The sequence below is a fragment of the Eucyclogobius newberryi genome, unplaced genomic scaffold, assembly GCF_026437365.1.
Source record: "Eucyclogobius newberryi isolate DKJ021-1_F unplaced genomic scaffold, fEucNew1.0.hap1 SCAF_136, whole genome shotgun sequence".
NCBI lineage: Eukaryota > Metazoa > Chordata > Actinopteri > Gobiiformes > Gobiidae > Eucyclogobius > Eucyclogobius newberryi.
Window position 1 is genome coordinate 42,306 of NW_027315764.1, and position 27,881 is coordinate 70,186.

At 49.2% G+C, this 27,881-nt stretch overlaps 1 protein-coding gene across 1 annotated transcript; it reads left to right on the forward strand.

Annotated features, from left to right (window-relative positions):
- The first annotated feature begins 16,567 nt into the window (after positions 1–16,567).
- On the forward strand, positions 16,568–17,881 carry LOC140359045 (microfibril-associated glycoprotein 4-like). The gene is made up of 6 exons (XM_072443919.1): positions 16,568–16,573; positions 16,640–16,792; positions 16,865–16,903; positions 17,257–17,278; positions 17,355–17,534; positions 17,605–17,881. The coding sequence occupies exons 1-6, from the start codon at positions 16,568–16,570 to the stop codon at positions 17,856–17,858; spliced, it is 654 nt and encodes a 217-aa protein (XP_072300020.1). The 3' UTR covers positions 17,859–17,881.
- Positions 17,882–27,881: the final 10,000 nt, after the last annotated feature.

Genomic DNA, 27,881 nt, shown 5'->3' on the forward strand with positions numbered 1-27,881 from the left:
CCCTGGATGGCTCTGGATGGCTCTGGACGGCTCTGGACGGCTCTGGACAGCTCTGGGCGGCTCTGGACAGCCCTGGACGGCTCTGGATGGCTCTGGATGGCTCTGGACGGCTCTGGACAGCTCTGGACGGCTCTGGGCGGCTCTGGACGGCTCTGGACGGCTCTGGACGGCTCCGGGCGGCTCTGGACGGCTCTGGACTCCAGCCTGAGGAGAGAACTTCAGAGTGGTGTCGTTTACAGTGGGTGTGGCCGCAATAAGCAGCTGATGAAAGACGATTCTTTCCACTGGACCAAACGCTGAGACACATTTGGCGAAGCATTAAACACAGAAGTTATGACGACGTAACAAATCCAGCATCACAAACAAAACTAATCTATTGTAGTTGTGGATGTCAAGAACGTTCAAATAACCTATAGTAACCTAGTAACCAAAGACTATTTCACCTACAAACAAAGAGCTAAAGGGCAGTTCCATGATGCAACAGGAGAGTCCACACAACCAGGAACCGGCCAAACCATCACATTCTGTATCGCTCTGGTAAAAGGACGACCCAAATCTGTCCTGGGTCATTTGGCTGATGTCGTTGGCCTCTTCTACAAAACAGAAGCATCATGTTGCCAAATACCTGAAGGAAAAGAAAGGACGGAATGTGCGGAAAATGAAGGTGGAAGGGCTCAAACTACAACTTAAAAACCTCAAAGAAGATGTGAATGATAAAAAGAAGGAAATTAAGTCTACCAAGGTCATGACTGTGGCGACATAAGGGTATCCAGTTCAGACAGGGCCCAACAGCTTGCTCCGGCAATTCAAATTGTTGTGGGACACCTACCACCCACTATGGCTCCTCCACGGGGGGCACCACAGACCACGGGGGGCACCACAGACCATGGGGGGAGCACAGACCACGGGGAGCACCACGGACCACAGGGCGCACCACATACCACAGGGGGCATCACAGACCACGGGAGGCACCACAGACCATGGGGGGAACCACAGACCACGGGGAGCACCACAGACCACAGGGCGCACCACATACCACAGGGGGCATCACAGACCACGGGGGGAACCACAGACCACGGGGAGCACCACAGACCACAGGGCGCACCACATACCACAGGGGGCATCACAGACCACGGGAGGCACCACAGACCATGGGGGGAGCACAGACCACGGGGAGCACCACAGACCACAGGGCGCACCACATACCACAGGGGGCACCACAGACCATGGGGAGCACCACAGACCACGGGGGGCACCTCAGACCACGGGGGGAACCACAGACCATGGGGGGAACCACAGACCACGGGGAGCACCACAGACCACAGGGCGCACCACATACCACAGGGGGCACCACAGACCATGGGGAGCACCACAGACCACGGGGGGCACCTCAGACCACGGGGGGAACCACAGACCATGGGGGGAACCACAGACCACGGGGAGCACCACAGACCACAGGGCGCACCACATACCACAGGGGGCACCACAGACCATGGGGAGCACCACAGACCACGGGGGGCACCACAGACCACGGGGGGCACCTCAGACCACGGGGGGCACCTCAGACCACGGGGGGCACCTCAGACCACGGGGGGCACCTCAGACCACGGGGGGCACCTCAGACCACGGGGGGAACCACAGACCACGAATCTGACTCCGATAATGACAAGACTCCTATACTTCATCCTGAATCTGAGGAATCTGATTACTTCATCGCACCATGTGTTTAATTGGGGAAAATCCTTGTTTCACACATGTGATGTGATCAAAAGGGGGAATTGTGAATGTTGACCAAGCTATACTTATAATATAACCATAGCTTGGTCAACATTAATATTATTAAGATAAGATAAGATAATCCTTTAATATCCACACAAGGGGAAATTTCGTTGTTACACTGCAGTAGAAACAGGAGGAAAGGACAGATTATAGGAAGTTGCAAAAACCCAATACTGTCATACCCATGTGCAATACTGTCATACCCATGTGCAATACTGTCATACCCATGTGCAATACTGACATAATCATGTGCAATACTGACAAACCCATGTGCAATACTGACATACCCATGTGCAATACTGACATAATCATGTGCAATACTGACAAACCCATGTGCAATACTGACATACCCATGTGCAATACTGACATAATCATGTGCAATACTGACAAACCCATGTGCAATACTGACATACCCATGTGCAATATTGACATAATCATGTGCAATACTGACATAATAATTTGCAATACTGACATAATCATGTGCAATACTGTCATACCCATGTGCAATACTGTCATACCCATGTGCAATATTGACATAATCATGTGCAATACTGACATAATAATTTGCAATACTGATATAATCATGTGCAATACTGAAATACCCATGTGCAATACTGACATAATCATGTGCAATACTGACATACCCATGTGCAATATTGACATAATCATGTGCAATGCTGACATAATAATTTGCAATACTGACATAATCATGTGCAATACTGTCATACCCATGTGCAATACTGACATAATCATGTGCAATACTGACATACCCATGTGCAATATTGACATAATCATGTGCAATGCTGACATAATAATTTACAATACTGACATAATCATGTGCAATACTGTCATACCCATGTGCAATACTGACATAATCATGTGCAATACTGACATACCCATGTGCAATATTGACATAATCATGTGCAATGCTGACATAATAATTTGCAATACTGACATAATCATGTGCAATACTGTCATACCCATGTGCAATACTGACATAATCATGTGCAATACTGACATACCCATGTGCAATATTGACATAATCATGTGCAATGCTGACATAATAATTTACAATACTGACATAATCATGTGCAATACTGTCATACCCATGTGCAATACTGACATAATCATGTGCAATACTGACATACCCATGTGCAATACTGACATACCCATGTGCAATACTGTCATACCCATGTGCAATACCGACATAATAATGTGCAATACTGTCATACCCATGTGCAATACTGACATAATCATGTGCAATACTGACAAACCCATGTGCAATACTGACATACCCATGTGCAATATTGACATAATCATGTGCAATACTGACATAATAATTTGCAATACTGACATAATCATGTGCAATACTGTCATACCCATGTGCAATACTGTCATACCCATGTGCAATATTGACATAATCATGTGCAATACTGACATAATAATTTGCAATACTGATATAATCATGTGCAATACTGAAATACCCATGTGCAATACTGACATAATCATGTGCAATACTGACATACCCATGTGCAATATTGACATAATCATGTGCAATGCTGACATAATAATTTGCAATACTGACATAATCATGTGCAATACTGTCATACCCATGTGCAATACTGACATAATCATGTGCAATACTGACATACCCATGTGCAATATTGACATAATCATGTGCAATGCTGACATAATAATTTACAATACTGACATAATCATGTGCAATACTGTCATACCCATGTGCAATACTGACATAATCATGTGCAATACTGACATACCCATGTGCAATATTGACATAATCATGTGCAATGCTGACATAATAATTTGCAATACTGACATAATCATGTGCAATACTGTCATACCCATGTGCAATACTGACATAATCATGTGCAATACTGACATACCCATGTGCAATATTGACATAATCATGTGCAATGCTGACATAATAATTTACAATACTGACATAATCATGTGCAATACTGTCATACCCATGTGCAATACTGACATAATCATGTGCAATACTGACATACCCATGTGCAATACTGACATACCCATGTGCAATACTGTCATACCCATGTGCAATACCGACATAATAATGTGCAATACTGTCATACCCATGTGCAATACTGTCATACCCATGTGCAATACTGATATACCCATGTGCAATACTCTCATACCCATGTGCAGTACTGTCATAACCATGTGCAATACTGACATACCCATGTGCAATACATATATACCCATGTGCAATACTGTCATACCCATGTGCAATACTGATATACCCATGTGCAATACTGTCATACCCATGTGCAGTACTGTCATACCTATGTACAATACTGTCATACCCATGTGCAATACTGATATACACATGTGCAATACTGTCATATCCATGAGAAATACTGTCACACCCATGTGCAATACTGTCATATTCATGTGCAAGACTGTCATACCCATCTGCAATACTGTCATACCCATGTGCAATACCGACATAATCATGTGCAATACTGTCATACCCATGTGCAATACTGACATAACCATGTGCAATACTGACATACCCATGTGCAATACTGTCATACCCATGTGCAATACTGACATACCCATGTGCAATACTGACATAATCATGTGCAATACTTACATACCCATGTGCAATACTGTCATACCCATGTACAATACTGTCATACCCATGTGCAATACTGACATACCCATGTGCAATACTGTCATACCCATGTGCAATACTGACATACCCATGTGCAATACTGACATAATCATGTGCAATACTGACATATCCATGTGCAATACTGACATACCCATGTGCAATACTCTCATACCCATGTGCAATACTGACATACCCTTGTGCAATACTGACATACCCATGTGCAATACTGGCATACCCATGTGCAATACTGACATACCCATTTGCAACACTGTCATACCCATGTGCAATACTGACATACCCATGTGCAATACTGACATAATCATGTGCAATACTGACATACCCATGTGCAATACTGACATACCCATGTGCAATACTCTCATACCCATGTGCAATACTGACATACCCATGTGCAATACCGACATACCCATGTGCAATACTGTCATACCCATGTGCAATTCTGACATACCTATGTGCAATACTGTCATACCCATGTGCAATACTGACATTCCCATGTGTAATACTGTCATACCCAAGTGCAATACTGACATACCCATGTGCAATTCTGACACCTATGTGCAATACTGTCATACCCATGTGCAATACTGACATACCCATGTGCAATACTGACATACCCATCTGCAATACTGTCATTCCCATGTGCAATACTGTCATACCCAAGTGCAAAACTGTCATACCCATGTGCAATACTGACATACCCATGTGCAATACTGACATACCCATCTGCAATACTGTCATTCTCATGTGCAATACTGTCATACCCAAGTGCAATTCTGACATAGCCATGTGCAATACTGACATAATCATGTGCAATACTGACAAACCCATGTGCAATACTGACATACCCATGTGCAATACTGACATAATCATGTGCAATACTGACAAACCCATGTGCAATACTGACATACCCATGTGCAATACTGACATAATCATGTGCAATACTGACAAACCCATGTGCAATACTGACATACCCATGTGCAATATTGACATAATCATGTGCAATACTGACAAACCCATGTGCAATACTGACATACCCATGTGCAATATTGACATAATCATGTGCAATACTGACATAATAATTTGCAATACTGACATAATCATGTGCAATACTGTCATACCCATGTGCAATACTGTCATACCCATGTGCAATATTGACATAATCATGTGCAATACTGACATAATAATTTGCAATACTGATATAATCATGTGCAATACTGAAATACCCATGTGCAATACTGACATAATCATGTGCAATACTGACATACCCATGTGCAATATTGACATAATCATGTGCAATGCTGACATAATAATTTGCAATACTGACATAATCATGTGCAATACTGTCATACCCATGTGCAATTCTGACACCTATGTGCAATACTGTCATACCCATGTGCAATACTGACATACCCATGTGCAATACTGACATACCCATCTGCAATACTGTCATTCCCATGTGCAATACTGTCATACCCAAGTGCAATACTGTCATACCCATGTGCAATACTGACATACCCATGTGCAATACTGACATACCCATCTGCAATACTGTCATTCTCATGTGCAATACTGTCATACCCAAGTGCAATTCTGACATAGCCATGTGCAATACTGACATAATCATGTGCAATACTGACAAACCCATGTGCAATACTGACATACCCATGTGCAATACTGACATAATCATGTGCAATACTGACAAACCCATGTGCAATACTGACATACCCATGTGCAATACTGACATAATCATGTGCAATACTGACAAACCCATGTGCAATACTGACATACCCATGTGCAATATTGACATAATCATGTGCAATACTGACAAACCCATGTGCAATACTGACATACCCATGTGCAATATTGACATAATCATGTGCAATACTGACATAATAATTTGCAATACTGACATAATCATGTGCAATACTGTCATACCCATGTGCAATACTGTCATACCCATGTGCAATATTGACATAATCATGTGCAATACTGACATAATAATTTGCAATACTGATATAATCATGTGCAATACTGAAATACCCATGTGCAATACTGACATAATCATGTGCAATACTGACATACCCATGTGCAATATTGACATAATCATGTGCAATGCTGACATAATAATTTGCAATACTGACATAATCATGTGCAATACTGTCATACCCATGTGCAATACTGACATAATCATGTGCAATACTGACATACCCATGTGCAATATTGACATAATCATGTGCAATGCTGACATAATAATTTACAATACTGACATAATCATGTGCAATACTGTCATACCCATGTGCAATACTGACATAATCATGTGCAATACTGACATACCCTTGTGCAATATTGACATAATCATGTGCAATGCTGACATAATAATTTGCAATACTGACATAATCATGTGCAATACTGTCATACCCATGTGCAATACTGACATAATCATGTGCAATACTGACATACCCATGTGCAATATTGACATAATCATGTGCAATGCTGACATAATAATTTACAATACTGACATAATCATGTGCAATACTGTCATACCCATGTGCAATACTGACATAATCATGTGCAATACTGACATACCCATGTGCAATACTGACATACCCATGTGCAATACTGTCATACCCATGTGCAATACCGACATAATCATGTGCAATACTGTCATAGCCATGTGCAATACTGTCATACCCATGTGCAATACTGATATACCCATGTGCAATACTCTCATACCCATGTGCAGTACTGTCATAACCATGTGCAATACTGACATACCCATGTGCAATACATATATACCCATGTGCAATACTGTCATACCCATGTGCAATACTGATATACCCAAGTGCAATACTGTCATACCCATGTGCAGTACTGTCATACCTATGTACAATACTGTCATACCCATGTGCAATACTGATATACACATGTGCAATACTGTCATACCCATGAGAAATACTGTCACACCCATGTGCAATACTGTCATATTCATGTGCAAGACTGTCATACCCATCTGCAATACTGTCATACCCATGTGCAATACCGACATAATCATGTGCAATACTGTCATACCCATGTGCAATACTGACATAACCATGTGCAATACTGACATACCCATGTGCAATACTGTCATACCCATGTGCAATACTGACATACCCATGTGCAATACTGTCATATTCATGTGCAATACTGACATACCCATGTGCAATACTGTCATACCCATGTGCAATACTGACATACCCATGTGCAATACTGACATAATCATGTGCAATACTGACATATCCATGTGCAATACTGACATACCCATGTGCAATACTCTCATACCCATGTGCAATACTGACATACCCTTGTGCAATACTGACATACCCATGTGCAATACTGGCATACCCATGTGCAATACTGACATACCCATTTGCAACACTGTCATACCCATGTGCAATACTGACATACCCATGTGCAATACTGACATAATCATGTGCAATACTGACATACCCATGTGCAATACTGACATACCCATGTGCAATACTCTCATACCCATGTGCAATACTGACATACCCATGTGCAATACCGACATACCCATGTGCAATACTGTCATACCCATGTGCAATTCTGACATACCTATGTGCAATACTGTCATACCCATGTGCAATACTGACATTCCCATGTGTAATACTGTCATACCCAAGTGCAATACTGACATACCCATGTGCAATTCTGACACCTATGTGCAATACTGTCATACCCATGTGCAATACTGACATACCCATGTGCAATACTGACATACCCATCTGCAATACTGTCATTCCCATGTGCAATACTGTCATACCCAAGTGCAATACTGTCATACCCATGTGCAAAACTGTGACATAATGTCAATGATCCTTGTGCAATATCCTCTGTCCTTATAACAGATGTATAAAATATTGTTATTTTTTTTATTTTTATATAGAGTATAAGAGTTTTTCTACAAGAGGGTTTTATAAGTTTCTCTGTTTTTTATGATTATATTCCGTTCCTAATCTGTGTTGCAACACTGGAAGTTCCCTATTGTAGGACAAATAAAGGTAATCTTATCTTCCCCAAACCTATATCACAATTTGAACTATGCAGATAAAAGTCAAAGTCGCTTACGGTAAAAGGCTTGTACTTCCTCTTCAAATACTTCAAATACCTCTTCACCTCTGCACTACATATGAATATCTGTGTAAAATTGTGTAAATATCGAGCCTGTTTATAACTTCATTCGTACTTATCTTTTATATATGACAGTTTATTGTTGTGACTTATTCATTGTTCATTGTTTTATGTTGCATCGAATCACCAGGACAAGTTCCAATGCCTGTGAATTTTGTTCATTCAATGGAAATAAACCTTTTCTGATTCTAATAATAGTTATAAAAGTCCACCACAGGCTCCTGGGTTTGGTTCACCAACAGCTGTGGTCAGACCTGTTCACCAGCAGCTGTGGTCAGACCTGTTCACCAGCAGCTGTGGTCAGACCTGTTCACCAGCAGCTGTGGTCAGACCTCTTCACCAGCAGCTGTGGTCAGACCTGTTCACCAGCAGCTGTGGTCAGACCTCTTCACCAGCAGCTGTGGTCAGACCTGTTCACCAGCAGCTGTGGTCAGACCTGTTCACCAGCAGCTGTGGTCAGACCTCTTCACCAGCAGCTGTGGTCAGACCTGTTCACCAGCAGCTGTGGTCAGACCTCTTCACCAGCAGCTGTGGTCAGACCTCTTCACCAGCAGCTGTGGTCAGACCTCTTCACCAGCAGCTGTGGTCAGACCTCTTCACCAGCAGCTGTGGTCAGACCTCTTCACCAGCAGCTGTGGTCAGACCTGTTCACCAGCAGCTGTGGTCAGACCTGTTCACCAGCAGCTGTGGTCAGACCTCTTCACCAGCAGCTGTGGTCAGACCTCTTCACCAGCAGCTGTGGTCAGACCTCTTCACCAGCAGCTGTGGTCAGACCTGTGGTCAGACCTCTTCACCAGCAGCTGTGGTCAGACCTCTTCACCAGCAGCTGTGGTCAGACCTCTTCACCAGCAGCTGTGGTCAGACCTCTTCACCAGCAGCTGTGGTCAGACCTCTTCACCAGCAGCTGTGGTCAGATCTGTTCACCAGGGCCAGAACTCGTCAGTACTTGGATGGGACACTTCTGGTGCCACACCAGGTGCCACAGTGGGGCCCCCCACAGAAGAAATGTTGTTGTGTCCTTAAGAAAGACACTTCACCCACATAGCCTAAAGTGCTTTGAGGCCCTTGAAGGGGGGAAACACTAGATTCAATTCACTGTAGTAATAATAATAATTAAAGCCGCAAGCGGCATCCAATGGCCCTCGCGGGCCGCTGGCCTTCCGACTCTGCACTTTCGACTTGATAAAGATGGCGCCCTTATTGTGTGTTGAATTAAAAAAGAACTTGACAGACGGCGACACATTGGACATGGCCAATCCAGTGCAAATGAACACAAGTGTCAGTCAAATGTGCTGCTCCGCTGCACAGAGACCTTAGCACTTAGAATATAAATATGGATAACTTTTGATGCCCCGCCTGTGTAGATGATATTTCCCAAAGTAAAGCTTGATCGAGCTATTGCCCACGGAGGAGTTTGTTAAAGTGTGAAGCGTAAATGTGAACATTTCAAAGATTTGGCGTTTTCCCATTTGTGACAGTATATTTGCAGCTCCACGGCACAGAGACCGTACCACTTAAAATCAAAATATGACTAACTTTTGATGCCCCGCTTGTGTAGATGATTTTCCCCAAATATGAGCTTGATCGGGCTATCGCCCTAGGAGGAGTTTGTTAAAGTGTGAAGCGTAAACATGTGGTCATTTTAGAGATTTCGCTGTTTTCCCATTTCTGGCATATATTTGCGGGTCCGCCACACAGAGACCGTAGCACTTAGAATCAAAATATGGGTAAGTTTTGATGCCCCGCTTGTGTAGATGATATTCTCCAAATATGAACTTGATCGGGCAATCGCCCTAGGAGGAGTTCGTTAAAGTGTGAAGCGTAAAAATGTGGTGATTTGAGCGATTCTACGATTTTCCCATAAGGATAACATGGGACGTTTCTGTCATCGCTACGGTTACGCCGTACAAAATATGACTTTGGCTCTCATACTTTTATGATCAGGATGGCAAATTAGAATTTTGTTCAAAATATCATGTCATTTGGAAAAACTCTATTGTTTATAGGCCACTCTGAAGGCCAAATAGTCAGAATTCTGGGAAACGTTTGCGGCTCCGTCGCACAGAGACCGTAAATGTTATCCTTAAAATTTGGATAACTTTAGATGCCCCACTTGTCTAGAGGACGTACACCGATTTTGAGGTTGGTGGGCAAAACGCACTAGGAGGAGTTCGTTAAAGTGTAAAACATAAAAATGTGGTAATTTGAGAGATTTTGTGGTTTTCCCATAGGGATAACATGGGAGGTTTATGTCATCGCTACGACTACTCCGTAAAAATTAAGGCATTTGTCTGATTGGCTTTTTTGATCGGGATGGCAAAATAGAATTTTGGGTAAAGTTAAGAACATTTTGGTAAAACTAATTTTTGACCTTCAATGTTAATTTAAAGGTCACTCTGTAGGGGGCGCTATCGCGCCTATTTCAATTTTGTCATCATAAACTGGTCCAAACTAGAAAGTTTAATAACTGATTCAAATTTGGTCCTAATCGGACTCGTTTTGATCAAATGGGAGAATAATTTTTAAGATTAGCAATATCCCAAAATAAGTTGTCCAACTTTGCAGCTGCGCCGCACACAGACCGTAAAAGGTATACCAAAAATTTGGATAACTTTACATGCCCCACTTGTCCAGAGGACGTACGCCGATTTTGAAGTCGGTGGGCAAAACGCCCTAGGAGGAGTTCGTCAAAGTTTGACGTGAACAAAATGGCTAACTCAGCTTGTTTTCATTTTCAAAGGAAGATGGCGGGCATAGGGTAAGTCTGGGGGCGTGGCCACAGTAATTTATTTTTTTTGTCCTCACGAGAGGAATGCGTGTCCCGAATTTCGTAGCTCTACGACAAAGTTGACCTCGGGGCGTCTCCCATAGGCGCAATGTATTTTGACTTTTGTCGGTGGCGCTGTCGCGCCATTTTTTAACGAAAAAAAAAATGGCCCAGAAAAAATCAAATTTTTCGCCGATTCAGAATTTTGGGCAAAGTTTGAGTTTTTGAGCATGTTCAGGGGGTCAAATTAGAGCTCAAAAAGCAGAAGAACAAGAAAAATTAAAGCCGCAAGCGGCATCCAACGGCCCTCGCGGGCCGCCGGCCTTCCGACTCTGCTCTCTGCATTTTACAGAGATGGCGCTAACGCAATTGTCTAAGAACTAAGACAGCGACACATTGGACATGTACAATGCTGTGCTTAACCAGTGCAAATGAACACAAATGTCGGTCAAATGTGCAGCTCCAGCGCACAGAGACCGTGACACTTGGAATAAAAATATGGATAACTTTTGATGCTCCGCTTGTGTAGATTATTTTCCCCAAATATGAGCTTGATCGAGCTATTGCCCACAGAGGACTTCATTAAAGTGTGAAGCGTAAATGTGAACATTTCAGAGATTTCGCTGTTTTCCCATTTCTGACATATATTTGCGGGTCCGCCACACAGAGACCGTAGCACTTAAAATCAAAATATGGATAAGTTTTGATGCCCCGCTTGTGTAGATGATATTCTCCAAATATGAACTTGATCGGACAATCGCCCTAGGAGGAGTTCGTTAAAGTGTGAAGCGTAAAAATGTGGTGATTTGAGCAATTCTATGATTTTCCCATAAGGATAACATGGGATGTTTCTGTCATCGCTACGGTTACACCGTACAAAATATGACTTTGGCTCTCATACTTTTGTGATCAGGATGGCAAATTAGAATTTTGTTCAAAATATCATGTCATTTGGAAAAACTCTATTGTCAGAGTGGCCTACACTATTGTTTATAGGCCACTCTGAAGGCCAAATAGTCAGAATTCTGGGAAATGTTTGCGGCTCCGTCGCACAGAGACCGTAAAAGCTATCCTTAAAATTTGGATAACTTTAGATGCCCCACTTGTCTAGAGGACGTACACCGATTTTGAGGTCGGTGGGCAAAACGCACTAGGAGGACTTCGTTAAAGTGTAATACATAAAAATGTGGATATTCGAGAGATTTAGCGGTTTTCCCATAGGGATAGCATGGGAGGTTTATGTCATCGCTACGACTACGCCGTAAAAATTAAGGCATTTGTCCTATTGGCTTTTTTGATCGCGACGCCAAAATAGAATTTTGGGTAAAGTTTAGAAAATTTTGGTAAAACTAATTTTTGACCTTCAATGTTAATTTAAAGGTCACTCTGTAGGGGGCGCTATCGCGCCCATTTCAATTTTGTCATCATAAACTGGTCCAAACTAGAAAGTTGAACAACTGAATCAAATTTGGTCCTAATCGGACTTGTTTTGATCAAATGGGAACAATTTTTAGATCTGCAATATCCCAAAATAAGTTGTCCAACTTTGCGGCTGCGCCGCACACAGACCGTAAAAGGTATCTCAAAAAATTGAATAACTTTAGATGCCCCACTTGTCCAGAGGACGTCAGCCGATTTTGAAGTCGGTGGGCAAAACGCCCTAGGAGGAGTTCGTCAAAGTTTGACGTGAACAAAATGGCTAACACAGCGTGTTTTCATTTTCAAAGGAAGATGGCGGGCATAGGGTAATTCTGGGGGCGTGGCCACAATAATATTTGTTTTTTGTCCTCACAAGAGAAATGCGTGTTCCGAATTTCGTAGCTCTACGACAAAGTTGACCTTCGGGCGTCTCCCATAGGCGCAATGTATTTTGACTTTTGTCGGTGGCGCTGTCGCGCCATTTTTTAACGAAAAAAAAAAATGGCCCAGAAAAAACAAAATTTTTCACCGATTTTGAATTTTGGGTAAAGTTTGGTGAGTTTTTGAGCATGTTCAGGGGGTCAAATTAGAGCTCAAAAAGCAGAAGAACAAGAAAAATAATAAAAATTAAAGCCGCAAGCGGCATCCAACGGCCCTCGCGGGCCGCCGGCCTTCCGACTCTGCTCTCTGCATTTTACAGAGATGGCGCTAACGCAATTGTCTAAGAACTAAGACAGCGACACATTGGACATGTACAATGCTGTGCTTAACCAGTGCAAATGAACACAAATGTCGGTCAAATGTGCAGCTCCAGCGCACAGAGACCGTGACACTTGGAATAAAAATATGGATAACTTTTGATGCTCCGCTTGTGTAGATTATTTTTCCCAAATATGAGCTTGATCGAGCTATTGCCCACAGAGGACTTCATTAAAGTGTGAAGCGTAAATGTGAACATTTCAAGGATTTGGTGTTTTTCCCATTTGTGACAATATATTTGCAGCTCCACGGCACAGAGACCGTACCACTTAAAATCAAAATATGGATAACTTTTGATGCCCCATTTGTGTAGATGATTTCCCCAAATATGAGCTTGATCGGGCAATCGGCCTAGGAGGAGTTTGTTAAAGTGTGAAGCGTGAAAATGTGGTCATTTTAGAGATTTCGCTGTTTTCCCATTTCTGACATATATTTGCGGGTCCGCCACACAGAGACCGTAGCACTTAGAATCAAAATATGGATACCTTTGGATGGCCCGCTTGTGTAGATGATTTCCCCCAAATATGAGCTTGATCGGACAATCGCCCTAGGAGGAGTTTGTTAAAGTGTGAAGCGTAAAAATGTGGTGATTTGAGCGATTCTACGATTTTCCCATAAGGATAACATGGGATGTTTCTGTCAACGCTACGGCTACGCCGTACAAAATATGACTTTGGCTCTCATACTTTTATGATCAGGATGGCAAATTAGAATTTTGTTCAAAATATCATGTCATTTGGAAAAACTCTATTGTTTATAGGCCACTCTGAAGGCCAAATAGTCAGAATTCTGGGAAACGTTTGCGGCTCCGTCGCACAAAGACCGTAAAAGTTATCCTTAAAATTTGGATAACTTTAGATACACCACTTGTCTAGAGGACGTACACCGATTTTGAGGTTGGTGGGCAAAACGCACTAGGAGGACTTCGTTAAAGTGTAAAACATAAAAATGTGGTAATTTGAGAGATTTTGTGGTTTTCCCATAGGGATAACATGGGAGGTTTCTGTCATCGCTACGACTACGGCGTAAAAAATTAGGCATTTTTGTGATTGGCTTTTGTGATCGGGACGGCAAAATAGAATTTTGGGTAAAGTTTAGACAATTTTGGTAAAACTAATTTTTGACCTTCAATGTTAATTTAAAGGTCACTCTGTAGGGGGCGCTATCACTGCCATTTCAATTTTGTCATCATAAACTGGTCCAAACTAGAAAGTTTAACAACTGATTCAAATTTGGTCCTAATCGGACTGGTTTTGATCAAATGGGAGCAATTTTTAGACCTGCAATATTCCAAAATAAGTTGTCCAACTTTGCGGCTGCGCCGCACACAGACCGTAAAAGGTATATCAAAAAATTGAATAACTTTAGATGCCCCACTTGTCCAGAGGACGTACGCCGATTTTGAAGTCGGTGGGCAAAACGCCCTAGGAGGAGTTCGTCAAAGTTTGACGTAAACAAAATGGCTAACTCAGCTTGTTTTCATTTTCAAAGGAAGATGGCGGCCATAGGGTAAGTTTGGGGGCGTGGCCACAATGATTTTTTTTGTTTATCCTCACGAGAGGAATGCGTGTCCCGAATTTCGTAGCTTTACGCCAAAGTTGACCTCGGGGCGTCTCCCATAGGCGCAATGTATTTTGACTTTTGTCGGTGGCGCTGTCGCGCCATTTTTTAACGAAAAAAAAATGGCCCAGAAAAAATAAAATTTTTCGCCGATTCTGAATTTTGGGCAAAGTTTGGTGAGTTTTTGAGCATGTTCAGGGGGTCAAATTAGAGATCAAAGCGCTGAAGAAGAACAAGAAAAATAATAATAATAATAATAATATTTTTAGCAAAAACAATATAGCCGTTTTTACTATAACAACAAATGATACATCGTTTGAAAGCTCTAAGCCTTCCCGATGCCGCCATGGGGTGGAATCATCATTACGAGCGCTTACGCGCTCGTCACTCCCTATTCCGTCGGGATGCCCCGCCCACTCCCCATAGACTTCCATTGATTTGAGCAGATACAAGCATGGCCCATGCCTGCGGCATGGATTCTCGCATACGGGACGATGCCAGGAGGGTTTTTGGAGGAATGCAGCGCTTCGCGCTGCTGTTGTCAACAATTAGTGAATGGGCTACGCCCATTCACTAATTGTTGACTATTTCTGTCATAGCAGGAGTAAGTATGCATGATCCATGCCTTCGGCATGGGCTAGTTCACTGTACTTGCCAGGGGCGACGGGGTACCAAACATGCGGGCTGCGCCCGCATGTTTGGTCAGACAGTTGCAACGCTGCCTTCGGCAGCGTTGCGGGAGCAATAGGCCCTCCGCCCTGCTGGGGCTCGGGCCTAATAATATTCCGATGCGAAAACAATGTTTCCCATTTTTCAAATATCATAAACTATACATTTTCGGAAAGCGCTCGAGCTTTCCTACCTCATGGTGTGGGTCCCTGGTCACTGACGGGTACTTTCGTTAATTTTGAGTGGGCTCCACCCACTTTGTGTTTTTGGCCCTCTAAACAGTAATAATGTTCAATTTTTGCATTACATGCTTATATGCACGGAACATGCAAGAGATGGGGAACGTATTCGTGAGCTACTTAGGGCAAATGAGTGCTTTACTAAAGTGCTAAAATGCTCGTTTAGTGCGCACTTTTGCACGGGCTTCGCCCGTTTACAACGGTAATGTTCCATTTTCCTACTACTAATTAGTATGCACGGGGCGTGCATGAGTGAAGGAGTGCGTTAGTGAGTGTTTGGAAGTGGGCGAGCGCTCCGCGCTCGATTTCGTGCGTGCGCACTTTCGCAGCCGTGCTTCGCACGGCCTTACGAGATTAATAGGCCTCTCGCCAGCTTGTGGCGCTCGGGCCTAATAAGAATAATAGCTCTAGCAGTTGATATACAACAGCTTGATGACAGCCCCTGTGGCTGGTTATAAAAGATGAGATGAGAGATTTCTTCAAACACTCATCTTCCTTCTGAAGCGGACAATGGCGGTAAGCACAGACACATTTGTAACACATACTGAAGTCACAGTGAGTATGACTCTTACCATGTTTTAGTCGGTGCTCGTCCTCGTGTTCCTGGCTCCGCTGATGATCTGCTGCAGAGCCACAGAGAAACCTGTGGACTGCAGTGACATTCTTCTTCAGGATCCTGACAGCTCCAGTGGAGTCTACACCATTTACCCATCTGATGAACGATTAGGAGTTTCTGTAAAGTTTAACGCACAGATCTAAATGTATTGAAACGCTTGGTGTATTTGCTCATAATGGTGTGTTTTGTAGGTCTACTGTGACATGGACACAATCCAAGGACCCTGGACAGTGAGTTTTATAACTAGAGATTCAGCTTTTTCAGATTTAACACCAATACTTTGGCTTTAAAGCCCAACCACAAAACATTTCTGTTCAAAATAGCTGAAGTTCAGGACAACGCCTCCACCTCCTTCTCCTCCTCCCGCAATCACTCCTCCTCTCTTTAACCACACCTCAAATTACCCAGAGGCCTTTTTATACATCTCTTGTCTCTGCTCTCTCAACAGAGAGACCATATATATCTGATCCTGAAATGTTCTATTTTTCCGAGTCAATAGCCAATATCGAGGAGCAGGGCATCCCTCATTTGAACTAAAGATTGTACTTCTTTTAACCCTTTTTAACCAGACTTGTGTGCTCAGGTGTTCCAAAGGAGGATGGATGGCTAATAACATTTAAGTACACTTTAGACGTGTATGTCATGTCAGCAGTGGTGTGTCTCTGAATGTGACTCACAAAGTTCTTTTTACAGGTTTAGAGTTCCTCCATAAGATCACAGCCAGAGGGAAACAGGAGCTTCTGGTGGAGATGGAGGATTTTGAGGGGAATAAAGCATCTGCTCGTTACTCTTCTTTCTATGTTGGAGCTGAATGTGACGGATTCCAACTGACAGTGTCTGGATTCACTGACGGAGGAGCAGGTCAGTTCAGTTCACCGTCATTGCAAGGTTATAAGACACTAATAACCTAAGGGTCTTCATGTTTCTACAGGAGACAGTCTCACCTATCACAACAACATGAAGTTCACCACTTTTGACAAAGACCAGGATCTTTTGAGTGGAAACTCCGCTAAACAGTATCTTGGAGCTTTCTGGTATAATTCAGGCCACGAGACCAACCCCAACGGTGTTTATCGCTGGGGCGCTGACAACACCCTCTCTGCTCTTGGAGTGGAATGGAAAACATGGAAAGGGTTTGACTACTCTCTGAAGTCCATCAGCATGAAGACACATCCTGTTCAGTAGAGCTCCGTCTCTTTCATCTCATATAACGCAGTAAATCTAACTTAAACTTGGTGAAGGTGATTATAGTCAGAGGTGGGCAACAACTTTACTCTAGTAGGAAAACTGTAATAATAATATTACTCATGTAGAAGTACAAAGTAAGAGTTCAATAAATGATTAGACGACCCTATAACTCATGGGTCATTTGTGTCTGGACGTAACATCTGAATCATATTTTGAAGTCAATGACATTAGAAGGGAAAAAACAACCTTTTCTGAAGTAATAGTTCATCTTCCACCACTAGAGGTCAATAATGTGTTGTTCATCGCCAACAAACTGATGTACTGTGTGTTCACATTGTTTTTCTCTATCTACTGATCACGGATAATAAAGATTAAATCAAAACGGCACAACTGGAGTGTGTGTGTTTTCAGAAAATATACTCGAGCTTTAAAATAGTTGCTTAACCTCATCAATGTTTCAAAGCTCGATCTGATCAAAGCTCTGAAGCAGGAATAGGACCAGGTGCCACAGTGGGGCGGTAGTGAATGCCAGGTGCCACAGGGGGGCGGTAGTGAATGCCAGGTGCCACAGGGGGGCGGTAGTGAATGCCAGGTGCCACAGGGGGGCGGTAGTGAATGCCAGGTGCCACAGGGGCGGTAGTGAATGCCAGGTGCCACAGGGGGGCGGTAGTGAATGCCAGGTGCCACAGTGGGGCGGTAGTGAATGCCAGGTGCCACAGGGGGGCGGTAGTGAATGCCAGGTGCCACAGGGGCGGTAGTGAATGCCAGGTGCCACAGGGGCGGTAGTGAATGCCAGGTGCCACAGGGGGGCGGTAGTGAATGCCAGGTGCCACAGGGGGGCGGTAGTGAATGCCAGGTGCCACAGGGGCGGTAGTGAATGCCAGGTGCCACAGGGGGGCGGTAGTGAATGCCAGGTGCCACAGGGGCGGTAGTGAATGCCAGGTGCCACAGTGGGGCGGTAGTGAATGCCAGGTGCCACAGGGGCGGTAGTGAATGCCAGGTGCCACAGGGGGGCGGTAGTGAATGCCAGGTGCCACAGGGGCGGTAGTGAATGCCAGGTGCCACAGTGGGGCGGTAGTGAATGCCAGGTGCCACAGGGGCGGTAGTGAATGCCAGGTGCCACAGGGGGGCGGTAGTGAATGCCAGGTGCCACAGGGGGGCGGTAGTGAATGCCAGGTGCCACAGGGGGGCGGTAGTGAATGCCAGGTGCCACAGGGGCGGTAGTGAATGCCAGGTGCCACAGGGGCGGTAGTGAATGCCAGGTGCCACAGGGGCGGTAGTGAATGCCAGGTGCCACAGGGGGGCGGTAGTGAATGCCAGGTGCCACAGGGGGGCGGTAGTGAATGCCAGGTGCCACAGGGGGGCGGTAGTGAATGCCAGGTGCCACAGGGGGGCGGTAGTGAATGCCAGGTGCCACAGGGGCGGTAGTGAATGCCAGGTGCCACAGGGGGGCGGTAGTGAATGCCAGGTGCCACAGTGGGGCGGTAGTGAATGCCAGGTGCCACAGGGGGGCGGTAGTGAATGCCAGGTGCCACAGGGGCGGTAGTGAATGCCAGGTGCCACAGGGGCGGTAGTGAATGCCAGGTGCCACAGGGGGGCGGTAGTGAATGCCAGGTGCCACAGGGGGGCGGTAGTGAATGCCAGGTGCCACAGGGGCGGTAGTGAATGCCAGGTGCCACAGGGGGGCGGTAGTGAATGCCAGGTGCCACAGGGGCGGTAGTGAATGCCAGGTGCCACAGTGGGGCGGTAGTGAATGCCAGGTGCCACAGGGGCGGTAGTGAATGCCAGGTGCCACAGGGGGGCGGTAGTGAATGCCAGGTGCCACAGGGGCGGTAGTGAATGCCAGGTGCCACAGGGGGGCGGTAGTGAATGCCAGGTGCCACAGGGGCGGTAGTGAATGCCAGGTGCCACAGGGGGGCGGTAGTGAATGCCAGGTGCCACAGGGGCGGTAGTGAATGCCAGGTGCCACAGGGGGGCGGTAGTGAATGCCAGGTGCCACAGGGGGGCGGTAGTGAATGCCAGGTGCCACAGGGGCGGTAGTGAATGCCAGGTGCCACAGGGGGGCGGTAGTGAATGCCAGGTGCCACAGGGGCGGTAGTGAATGCCAGGTGCCACAGGGGGCCGGTAGTGAATGCCAGGTGCCACAGGGGCGGTAGTGAATGCCAGGTGCCACAGGGGGGCGGTAGTGAATGCCAGGTGCCACAGGGGGGCGGTAGTGAATGCCAGGTGCCACAGGGGGGCGGTAGTGAATGCCAGGTGCCACAGGGGGGCGGTAGTGAATGCCAGGTGCCACAGGGGCGGTAGTGAATGCCAGGTGCCACAGGGGCAGTAGTGAATGCCAGGTGCCACAAGGGCGGTAGTGAATGCCAGGTGCCACAGGGGGGCGGTAGTGAATGCCAGGTGCCACAGGGGGGCGGTAGTGAATGCCAGGTGCCACAGGAGCGGTGGTGAATGCCAGGTGCCACAGGGGGGCGGTAGTGAATGCCAGGTGCCACAGGGGGGCGGTAGTGAATGCCAGGTGCCACAGGGGGGCGGTAGTGAATGCCAGGTGCCACAGGGGCGGTAGTGAATGCCAGGTGCCACAGGGGGGCGGTAGTGAATGCCAGGTGCCACAGGGGCGGTAGTGAATGCCAGGTGCCACAGGGGGGCGGTAGTGAATGCCAGGTGCCACAGGGGGGCGGTAGTGAATGCCAGGTGCCACAGGGGCGGTAGTGAATGCCAGGTGCCACAGGGGGGCGGTAGTGAATGCCAGGTGCCACAGGGGCGGTAGTGAATGCCAGGTGCCACAGGGGGCCGGTAGTGAATGCCAGGTGCCACAGGGGCGGTAGTGAATGCCAGGTGCCACAGGGGGGCGGTAGTGAATGCCAGGTGCCACAGGGGGGCGGTAGTGAATGCCAGGTGCCACAGGGGGGCGGTAGTGAATGCCAGGTGCCACAGGGGGGCGGTAGTGAATGCCAGGTGCCACAGGGGCAGTAGTGAATGCCAGGTGCCACAAGGGCGGTAGTGAATGCCAGGTGCCACAGGGGGGCGGTAGTGAATGCCAGGTGCCACAGGGGGGCGGTAGTGAATGCCAGGTGCCACAGGAGCGGTGGTGAATGCCAGGTGCCACAGGGGGGCGGTAGTGAATGCCAGGTGCCACAGGGGGGCGGTAGTGAATGCCAGGTGCCACAGGGGCGGTAGTGAATGCCAGGTGCCACAGGGGCGGTAGTGAATGCCAGGTGCCACAGGGTGGTGGTAGTGAATGCCAGGTGCCACAGGGGCGGTAGTGAATGCCAGGTGCCACAGGGGCGGTAGTGAATGCCAGGTGCCACAGGGGCGGTAGTGAATGTCAGGTGCCACAGGGGGGCGGTAGTGAATGCCAGGTGCCACAGGGGCGGTAGTGAATGCCAGGTGCCACAGGGGGGCGGTAGTGAATGCCAGGTGCCACAGGGGCGGTAGTGAATGCCAGGTGCCACAGGGGGGCGGTAGTGAATGCCAGGTGCCACAGGGGGGCGGTAGTGAATGCCAGGTGCCACAGTGGGGCGGTAGTGAATGCCAGGTGCCACAGGGGCGGTAGTGAATGCCAGGTGCCACAGGGGCTGTAGTGAATGCCAGGTGCCACAGGGGGGCGGTAGTGAATGCCAGGTGCCACAGGGGCTGTAGTGAATGCCAGGTGCCACAGGGGGCCGGTAGTGAATGCCAGGTGCCACAGGGGGCCGGTAGTGAATGCCAGGTGCCACAGGGGCGGTAGTGAATGCCAGGTGCCACAGGGGGGCGGTAGTGAATGCCAGGGGCCACAGGGGGGCGGTAGTGAATGCCAGGTGCCACAGTGGGGCGGTAGTGAATGCCAGGTGCCACAGGGGGGCGGTAGTGAATGCCAGGTGCCACAGGGGCGGTAGTGAATGCCAGGTGCCACAGGGGCGGTAGTGAATGCCAGGTGCCACAGGGGGGCGGTAGTGAATGCCAGGTGCCACAGGGGGGCGGTAGTGAATGCCAGGTGCCACAGGGGCGGTAGTGAATGCCAGGTGCCACAGGGGGGCGGTAGTGAATGCCAGGTGCCACAGGGGCGGTAGTGAATGCCAGGTGCCACAGTGGGGCGGTAGTGAATGCCAGGTGCCACAGGGGCGGTAGTGAATGCCAGGTGCCACAGGGGGGCGGTAGTGAATGCCAGGTGCCACAGGGGCGGTAGTGAATGCCAGGTGCCACAGTGGGGCGGTAGTGAATGCCAGGTGCCACAGGGGCGGTAGTGAATGCCAGGTGCCACAGGGGGGCGGTAGTGAATGCCAGGTGCCACAGGGGGGCGGTAGTGAATGCCAGGTGCAACAGGGGGGCGGTAGTGAATGCCAGGTGCCACAGGGGGGCGGTAGTGAATGCCAGGTGCCACAGGGGGGCGGTAGTGAATGCCAGGTGCCACAGGGGGGCGGTAGTGAATGCCAGGTGCCACAGGGGCGGTAGTGAATGCCAGGTGCCACAGGGGCGGTAGTGAATGCCAGGTGCCACAGGGGCGGTAGTGAATGCCAGGTGCCACAGGGGGGCGGTAGTGAATGCCAGGTGCCACAGGGGGGCGGTAGTGAATGCCAGGTGCCACAGGGGCGGTAGTGAATGCCAGGTGCCACAGGGGGGCGGTAGTGAATGCCAGGTGCCACAGGGGGCGGTAGTGAATGCCAGGTGCCACAGGGGGGCGGTAGTGAATGCCAGGTGCCACAGGGGGGCGGTAGTGAATGCCAGGTGCCACAGGGGGGCGGTAGTGAATGCCAGGTGCCACAGGGGCGGTAGTGAATGCCAGGTGCCACAGGGGCGGTAGTGAATGCCAGGTGCCACAGGGGGGCGGTAGTGAATGCCAGGTGCCACAGGAGCGGTAGTGAATGCCAGGTGCCACAGGGGCGGTAGTGAATGCCAGGTGCCACAGGGGGGCGGTAGTGAATGCCAGGTGCCACAGGGGGGCGGTAGTGAATGCCAGGTGCCACAGGGGGGCGGTAGTGAATGCCAGGTGCCACAGGGGCGGTAGTGAATGCCAGGTGCCACAGGGGGCGGTAGTGAATGCCAGGTGCCACAGGGGCGGTAGTGAATGCCAGGTGCCACAGGGGGGCGGTAGTGAATGCCAGGTGCCACAGGGGGGCGGTAGTGAATGCCAGGTGCCACAGGGGCGGTAGTGAATGCCAGGTGCCACAGGGGGGCGGTAGTGAATGCCAGGTGCCACAGGGGCGGTAGTGAATGCCAGGTGCCACAGGGGGCCGGTAGTGAATGCCAGGTGCCACAGGGGCGGTAGTGAATGCCAGGTGCCACAGGGGGGTGGTAGTGAATGCCAGGTGCCACAGGGGGGCGGTAGTGAATGCCAGGTGCCACAGGGGGGCGGTAGTGAATGCCAGGTGCCACAGGGGGGCGGTAGTGAATGCCAGGTGCCACAGGGGCAGTAGTGAATGCCAGGTGCCACAGGGGCGGTAGTGAATGCCAGGTGCCACAGGGGGGCGGTAGTGAATGCCAGGTGCCACAGGCGGGCGGTAGTGAATGCCAGGTGCCACAGGAGCGGTAGTGAATGCCAGGTGCCACAGGGGGGCGGTAGTGAATGCCAGGTGCCACAGGGGGGCGGTAGTGAATGCCAGGTGCCACAGGGGGGCGGTAGTGAATGCCAGGTGCCACAGGGGCGGTAGTGAATGCCAGGTGCCACAGGGGCGGTAGTGAATGCCAGGTGCCACAGGGTGGTGGTAGTGAATGCCAGGTGCCACAGGGGCGGTAGTGAATGCCAGGTGCCACAGGGGCGGTAGTGAATGCCAGGTGCCACAGGGGCGGTAGTGAATGCCAGGTGCCACAGGGGCGGTAGTGAATGTCAGGTGCCACAGGGGGGCGGTAGTGAATGCCAGGTGCCACAGGGGCGGTAGTGAATGCCAGGTGCCACAGGGGGGGCGGTAGTGAATGCCAGGTGCCACAGGGGCGGTAGTGAATGCCAGGTGCCACAGGGGGGCGGTAGTGAATGCCAGGTGCCACAGGGGGGCGGTAGTGAATGCCAGGTGCCACAGTGGGGCGGTAGTGAATGCCAGGTGCCACAGGGGCGGTAGTGAATGCCAGGTGCCACAGGGGCTGTAGTGAATGCCAGGTGCCACAGGGGGGCGGTAGTGAATGCCAGGTGCCACTGGGGCTGTAGTGAATGCCAGGTGCCACAGGGGGCCGGTAGTGAATGCCAGGTGCCACAGGGGCGGTAGTGAATGCCAGGTGCCACAGGGGGGCGGTAGTGAATGCCAGGGGCCACAGGGGGGCGGTAGTGAATGCCAGGTGCCACAGGGGGGCGGTAGTGAATGCCAGGTGCCACAGTGGGGCGGTAGTGAATGCCAGGTGCCACAGGGGCGGTAGAGAATGCCAGGTGCCACAGGGGGGCGGTAGTGAATGCCAGGTGCCACAGGGGCGGTAGTGAATGCCAGGTGCCACAGGGGGGCGGTAGTGAATGCCAGGGGCCACAGGGGGGCGGTAGTGAATGCCAGGTGCCACAGGGGGGCGGTAGTGAATGCCAGGTGCCACAGTGGGGCGGTAGTGAATGCCAGGTGCCACAGGGGCGGTAGAGAATGCCAGGTGCCACAGGGGGGCGGTAGTGAATGCCAGGTGCCACAGGGGCGGTAGTGAATGCCAGGTGCCACAGGGGGGCGGTAGTGATTGCCAGGTGCCACAGGGGCGGTAGAGAATGCCAGGTGCCACAGTGGGGCGGTAGTGAATGCCAGGTGCCACAGGGGGGCGGTAGTGAATGCCAGGTGCCACAGGGGGGCGGTAGTGAATGGCAGGTGCCACAGGGGCGGTAGTGAATGCCAGGTGCCACAGGGGCGGTAGTGAATACCAGGTGCCACAGGGGGGCGGTAGTGAATGCCAGGGGCCACAGGGGGGCGGTAGTGAATGCCAGGTGCCACAGGGGGGCGGTAGTGAATGCCAGGTGCCACAGGGGGGCGGTAGTGATTGCCAGGTGCCACAGGGGCGGTAGAGAATGCCAGGTGCCACAGTGGGGCGGTAGTGAATGCCAGGTGCCACAGGGGGGCGGTAGTGAATGCCAGGTGCCACAGGGGGGCGGTAGTGAATGCCAGGTGCCACAGGGGCGGTAGTGAATGCCAGGTGCCACAGGGGCGGTAGTGAATGCCAGGTGCCACAGGGGCGGTAGTGAATGCCAGGTGCCACAGGGGGGCGGTAGTGCACACCTCAGCCTCCTTGCCTCCAGTTTCCATGTGGTGTCTGAACGACAGATGAGCCCATGGCGTGTTTACAGCATGTGTATCATGTATGTCCATGAACATGCACATTCCAGACCAAATAAACATTATAGTAAAAAATAATTATTATCTAATAGTATTAGGATTAAGTCAAAGTGGTGGAGCGTGTACTTCTTGGTGAGGGGTACAAATCCCTTTTTTCAGTCAGAGAGACTATTTCACAAATCCAACCTGTGAAAAGCTGCTGGACCAGACGGTGTCACCCCGGCACCTTACGACACTGTGCAGGCAAGCTGGCCCCTGTCTTCACTGGCTTTTTTAACACCTCCTGGAGTCATGCCGTGTCCCTGCTTCAAGTCGTCCCTGTCTCTATCCCTGTCCCCAAGAAGCCAACTCCACCCGCAGGGGGAGCGCCGACTCCACCTGCAGGGGGAGCGCCGACTCCACCTGCAGGAGGAGCGCCGACTCCACCTGCAGGGGGAGCGCCAACTCCACCTGCAGGAGGAGCGCCGACTCCACCTGCAGTGGGAGCCCTGACTTCCTGATGGAGGCAGTGCGTGCGGCTGGGGAAGAATGTCTCAGACACTCTGACTATCAGCACTGGAGCTCCACAGGGCTGTGTACTTTCCCCCCTGCTCTTCTCTCTGTGACAGACTGCTGCACCTCCAGCCACGACTCCCAGTAAAACGAATCAAGATTGCAGACGACACCACCCTCATCGCCATGACGACACCACCCTCATCGCCATGACGACACCACCCTCATCGCCATGACGACACCACCCTCATCACCATTGTGAGAGAAAATTTTAACTTTGCCTGATGGCATAAAACTGAGGTCTTATTTGTAACATTCGGGTCACACTTGTGGCTCTGCAGACGTCCCTGAGTAAACAGACTGACAGCTGCGGATCCAAGGATGTTTCACATGTGGTAGAACATTGAGTGTGTTTTTCAGCAATATGTTTAGACTGGTCATGTGCATATGTGGCACCTGCTGTGCCTTAATAAGTTCAACTCAATCTTTGTTCTGGTTCAGACCAGGAGGGAAAGACACTGACAAGACAACTTGGTTCTATTTAGCCTTATTTCTCTGTCATTGTTGCAGTGTAGTTTCCACATCGCCATGACGACACCACCCTCATCACCATGACGACACCACCCTCATCACCATGACGACACCACCCTCATCACCCCCTCATCACCATGACGACACCACCCTCATCACCATGACGACACCACCCACATCACCATGACAACACCACCCTCATCACCATGACGACACCACCCTCATCACCATGACAACACCACCCTCATCACCATGACGACACCACCCTCATCACCATGACGACACCACCCTCATCACCCCCTCATCACCATGACGACACCACCCTCATCACCATGACGACACCACCCTCATCACCATGACAACACCACCCTCATCACCATGACGACACCACCCTCATCACCATGACGACACCACCCTCATCACCATGACGACACCACCCTCATCACCATGACAACACCACCCTCATCACCATGGCGACACCACCCTCATCACCATGACGACACCACCCTCATCACCATGACGACACCACCCTCATCGGGCTCATCTGGGAGGGGGAGGAGTCTGTCTACAGGAGGTGGAGCGGTAACAACCTGGAGTTCAACGCCCAGAAGACACAGCCCCCCCCCCACCATCTCAGACTCCTCCCCCATCTCCACTGTGGACTCGCTCCACCTCCTCTGCACCACCATCACCAGGACCTCAAGTGGGAGGAGCCATCAGCTCCTCATCAAGAAGAACCAGCAGAGGAAGTACTTCCTGCAGCAGCTGGGGTAAGACAAGCTGCAGCGGAGATGCGGCTCCTCCATCACCTCCTCCATCACCTCCTCCATCACCTCCTCCACCACCTCCTCCATCACCTCCTCCATCACCTCCTCCATCACCTCCTCCATCACCGTGTGGTACGCTGGAGCCACAGCCAGGGACAAACAGAGACTACAGCGCCCTCTGCTGAGAAGGTGATCGTCTGCAGACTTCCATCTGTAGGACCTGTTCGTCTCCAGGACTCTGGGATGAGAGGCCACTCCCCTCAGGCAGGAGGCCACTCCCCTCAGGCAGGAGGCCACGCCCCTCAGGCAGGAGGCCACGCCCCTCAGGCAGGAGGCCACTCCCCTCAGGCAGGAGGCCACGCCCCTCAGGCAGGAGGCCACTCCCCTCAGGCAGGAGGCCACGCCCCTCAGGCAGGAGGCCACTCCCCTCAGGCAGGAGGCCACTCCCCTCAGGCAGGAGGTCCATCTGGACCAGAACCTCCATCATAAGAACAGTTTCTCTCCCTCATGAACACTGGCTAAGCACCTGTCACTCACTGTAAACTTCTATTGCACTACATAACTTTATATTTTATTATGTATATATCAGGCCATTCAGTATTTATTGTTCAGTGTTTTGTTGTTTGTGTTGCACCAGGACAAGTTCCTATGTCTGTGAATTTTGTTTATTGACAAATGGCAATAAACTTTAATCTGATTCTGAAAAACACAAATTACATAAATAACATTCCATATTTGCTCGTGTCATTGAGTCGTTCACGCTCATGAATCTGACAAATACTATTTTGATTCAATTTCGACCACTGCCACTGCCACTTGTGCAACGCTTTTCTTTATATGAAGATAAGTTTGTTGTCTTAAGTTCGGGAGCAGGACCACGCCCCTTCCTGCGGCTACACTACTTAATCATCCAGATCACACACACCTGTGGTCGTGATTTTCGTGCACACGCTCCACGGCGGCGGGAGCCTCGCTCGAAAACACACTTGTTCCCGACCTTTCTATGGATCAACTCGACA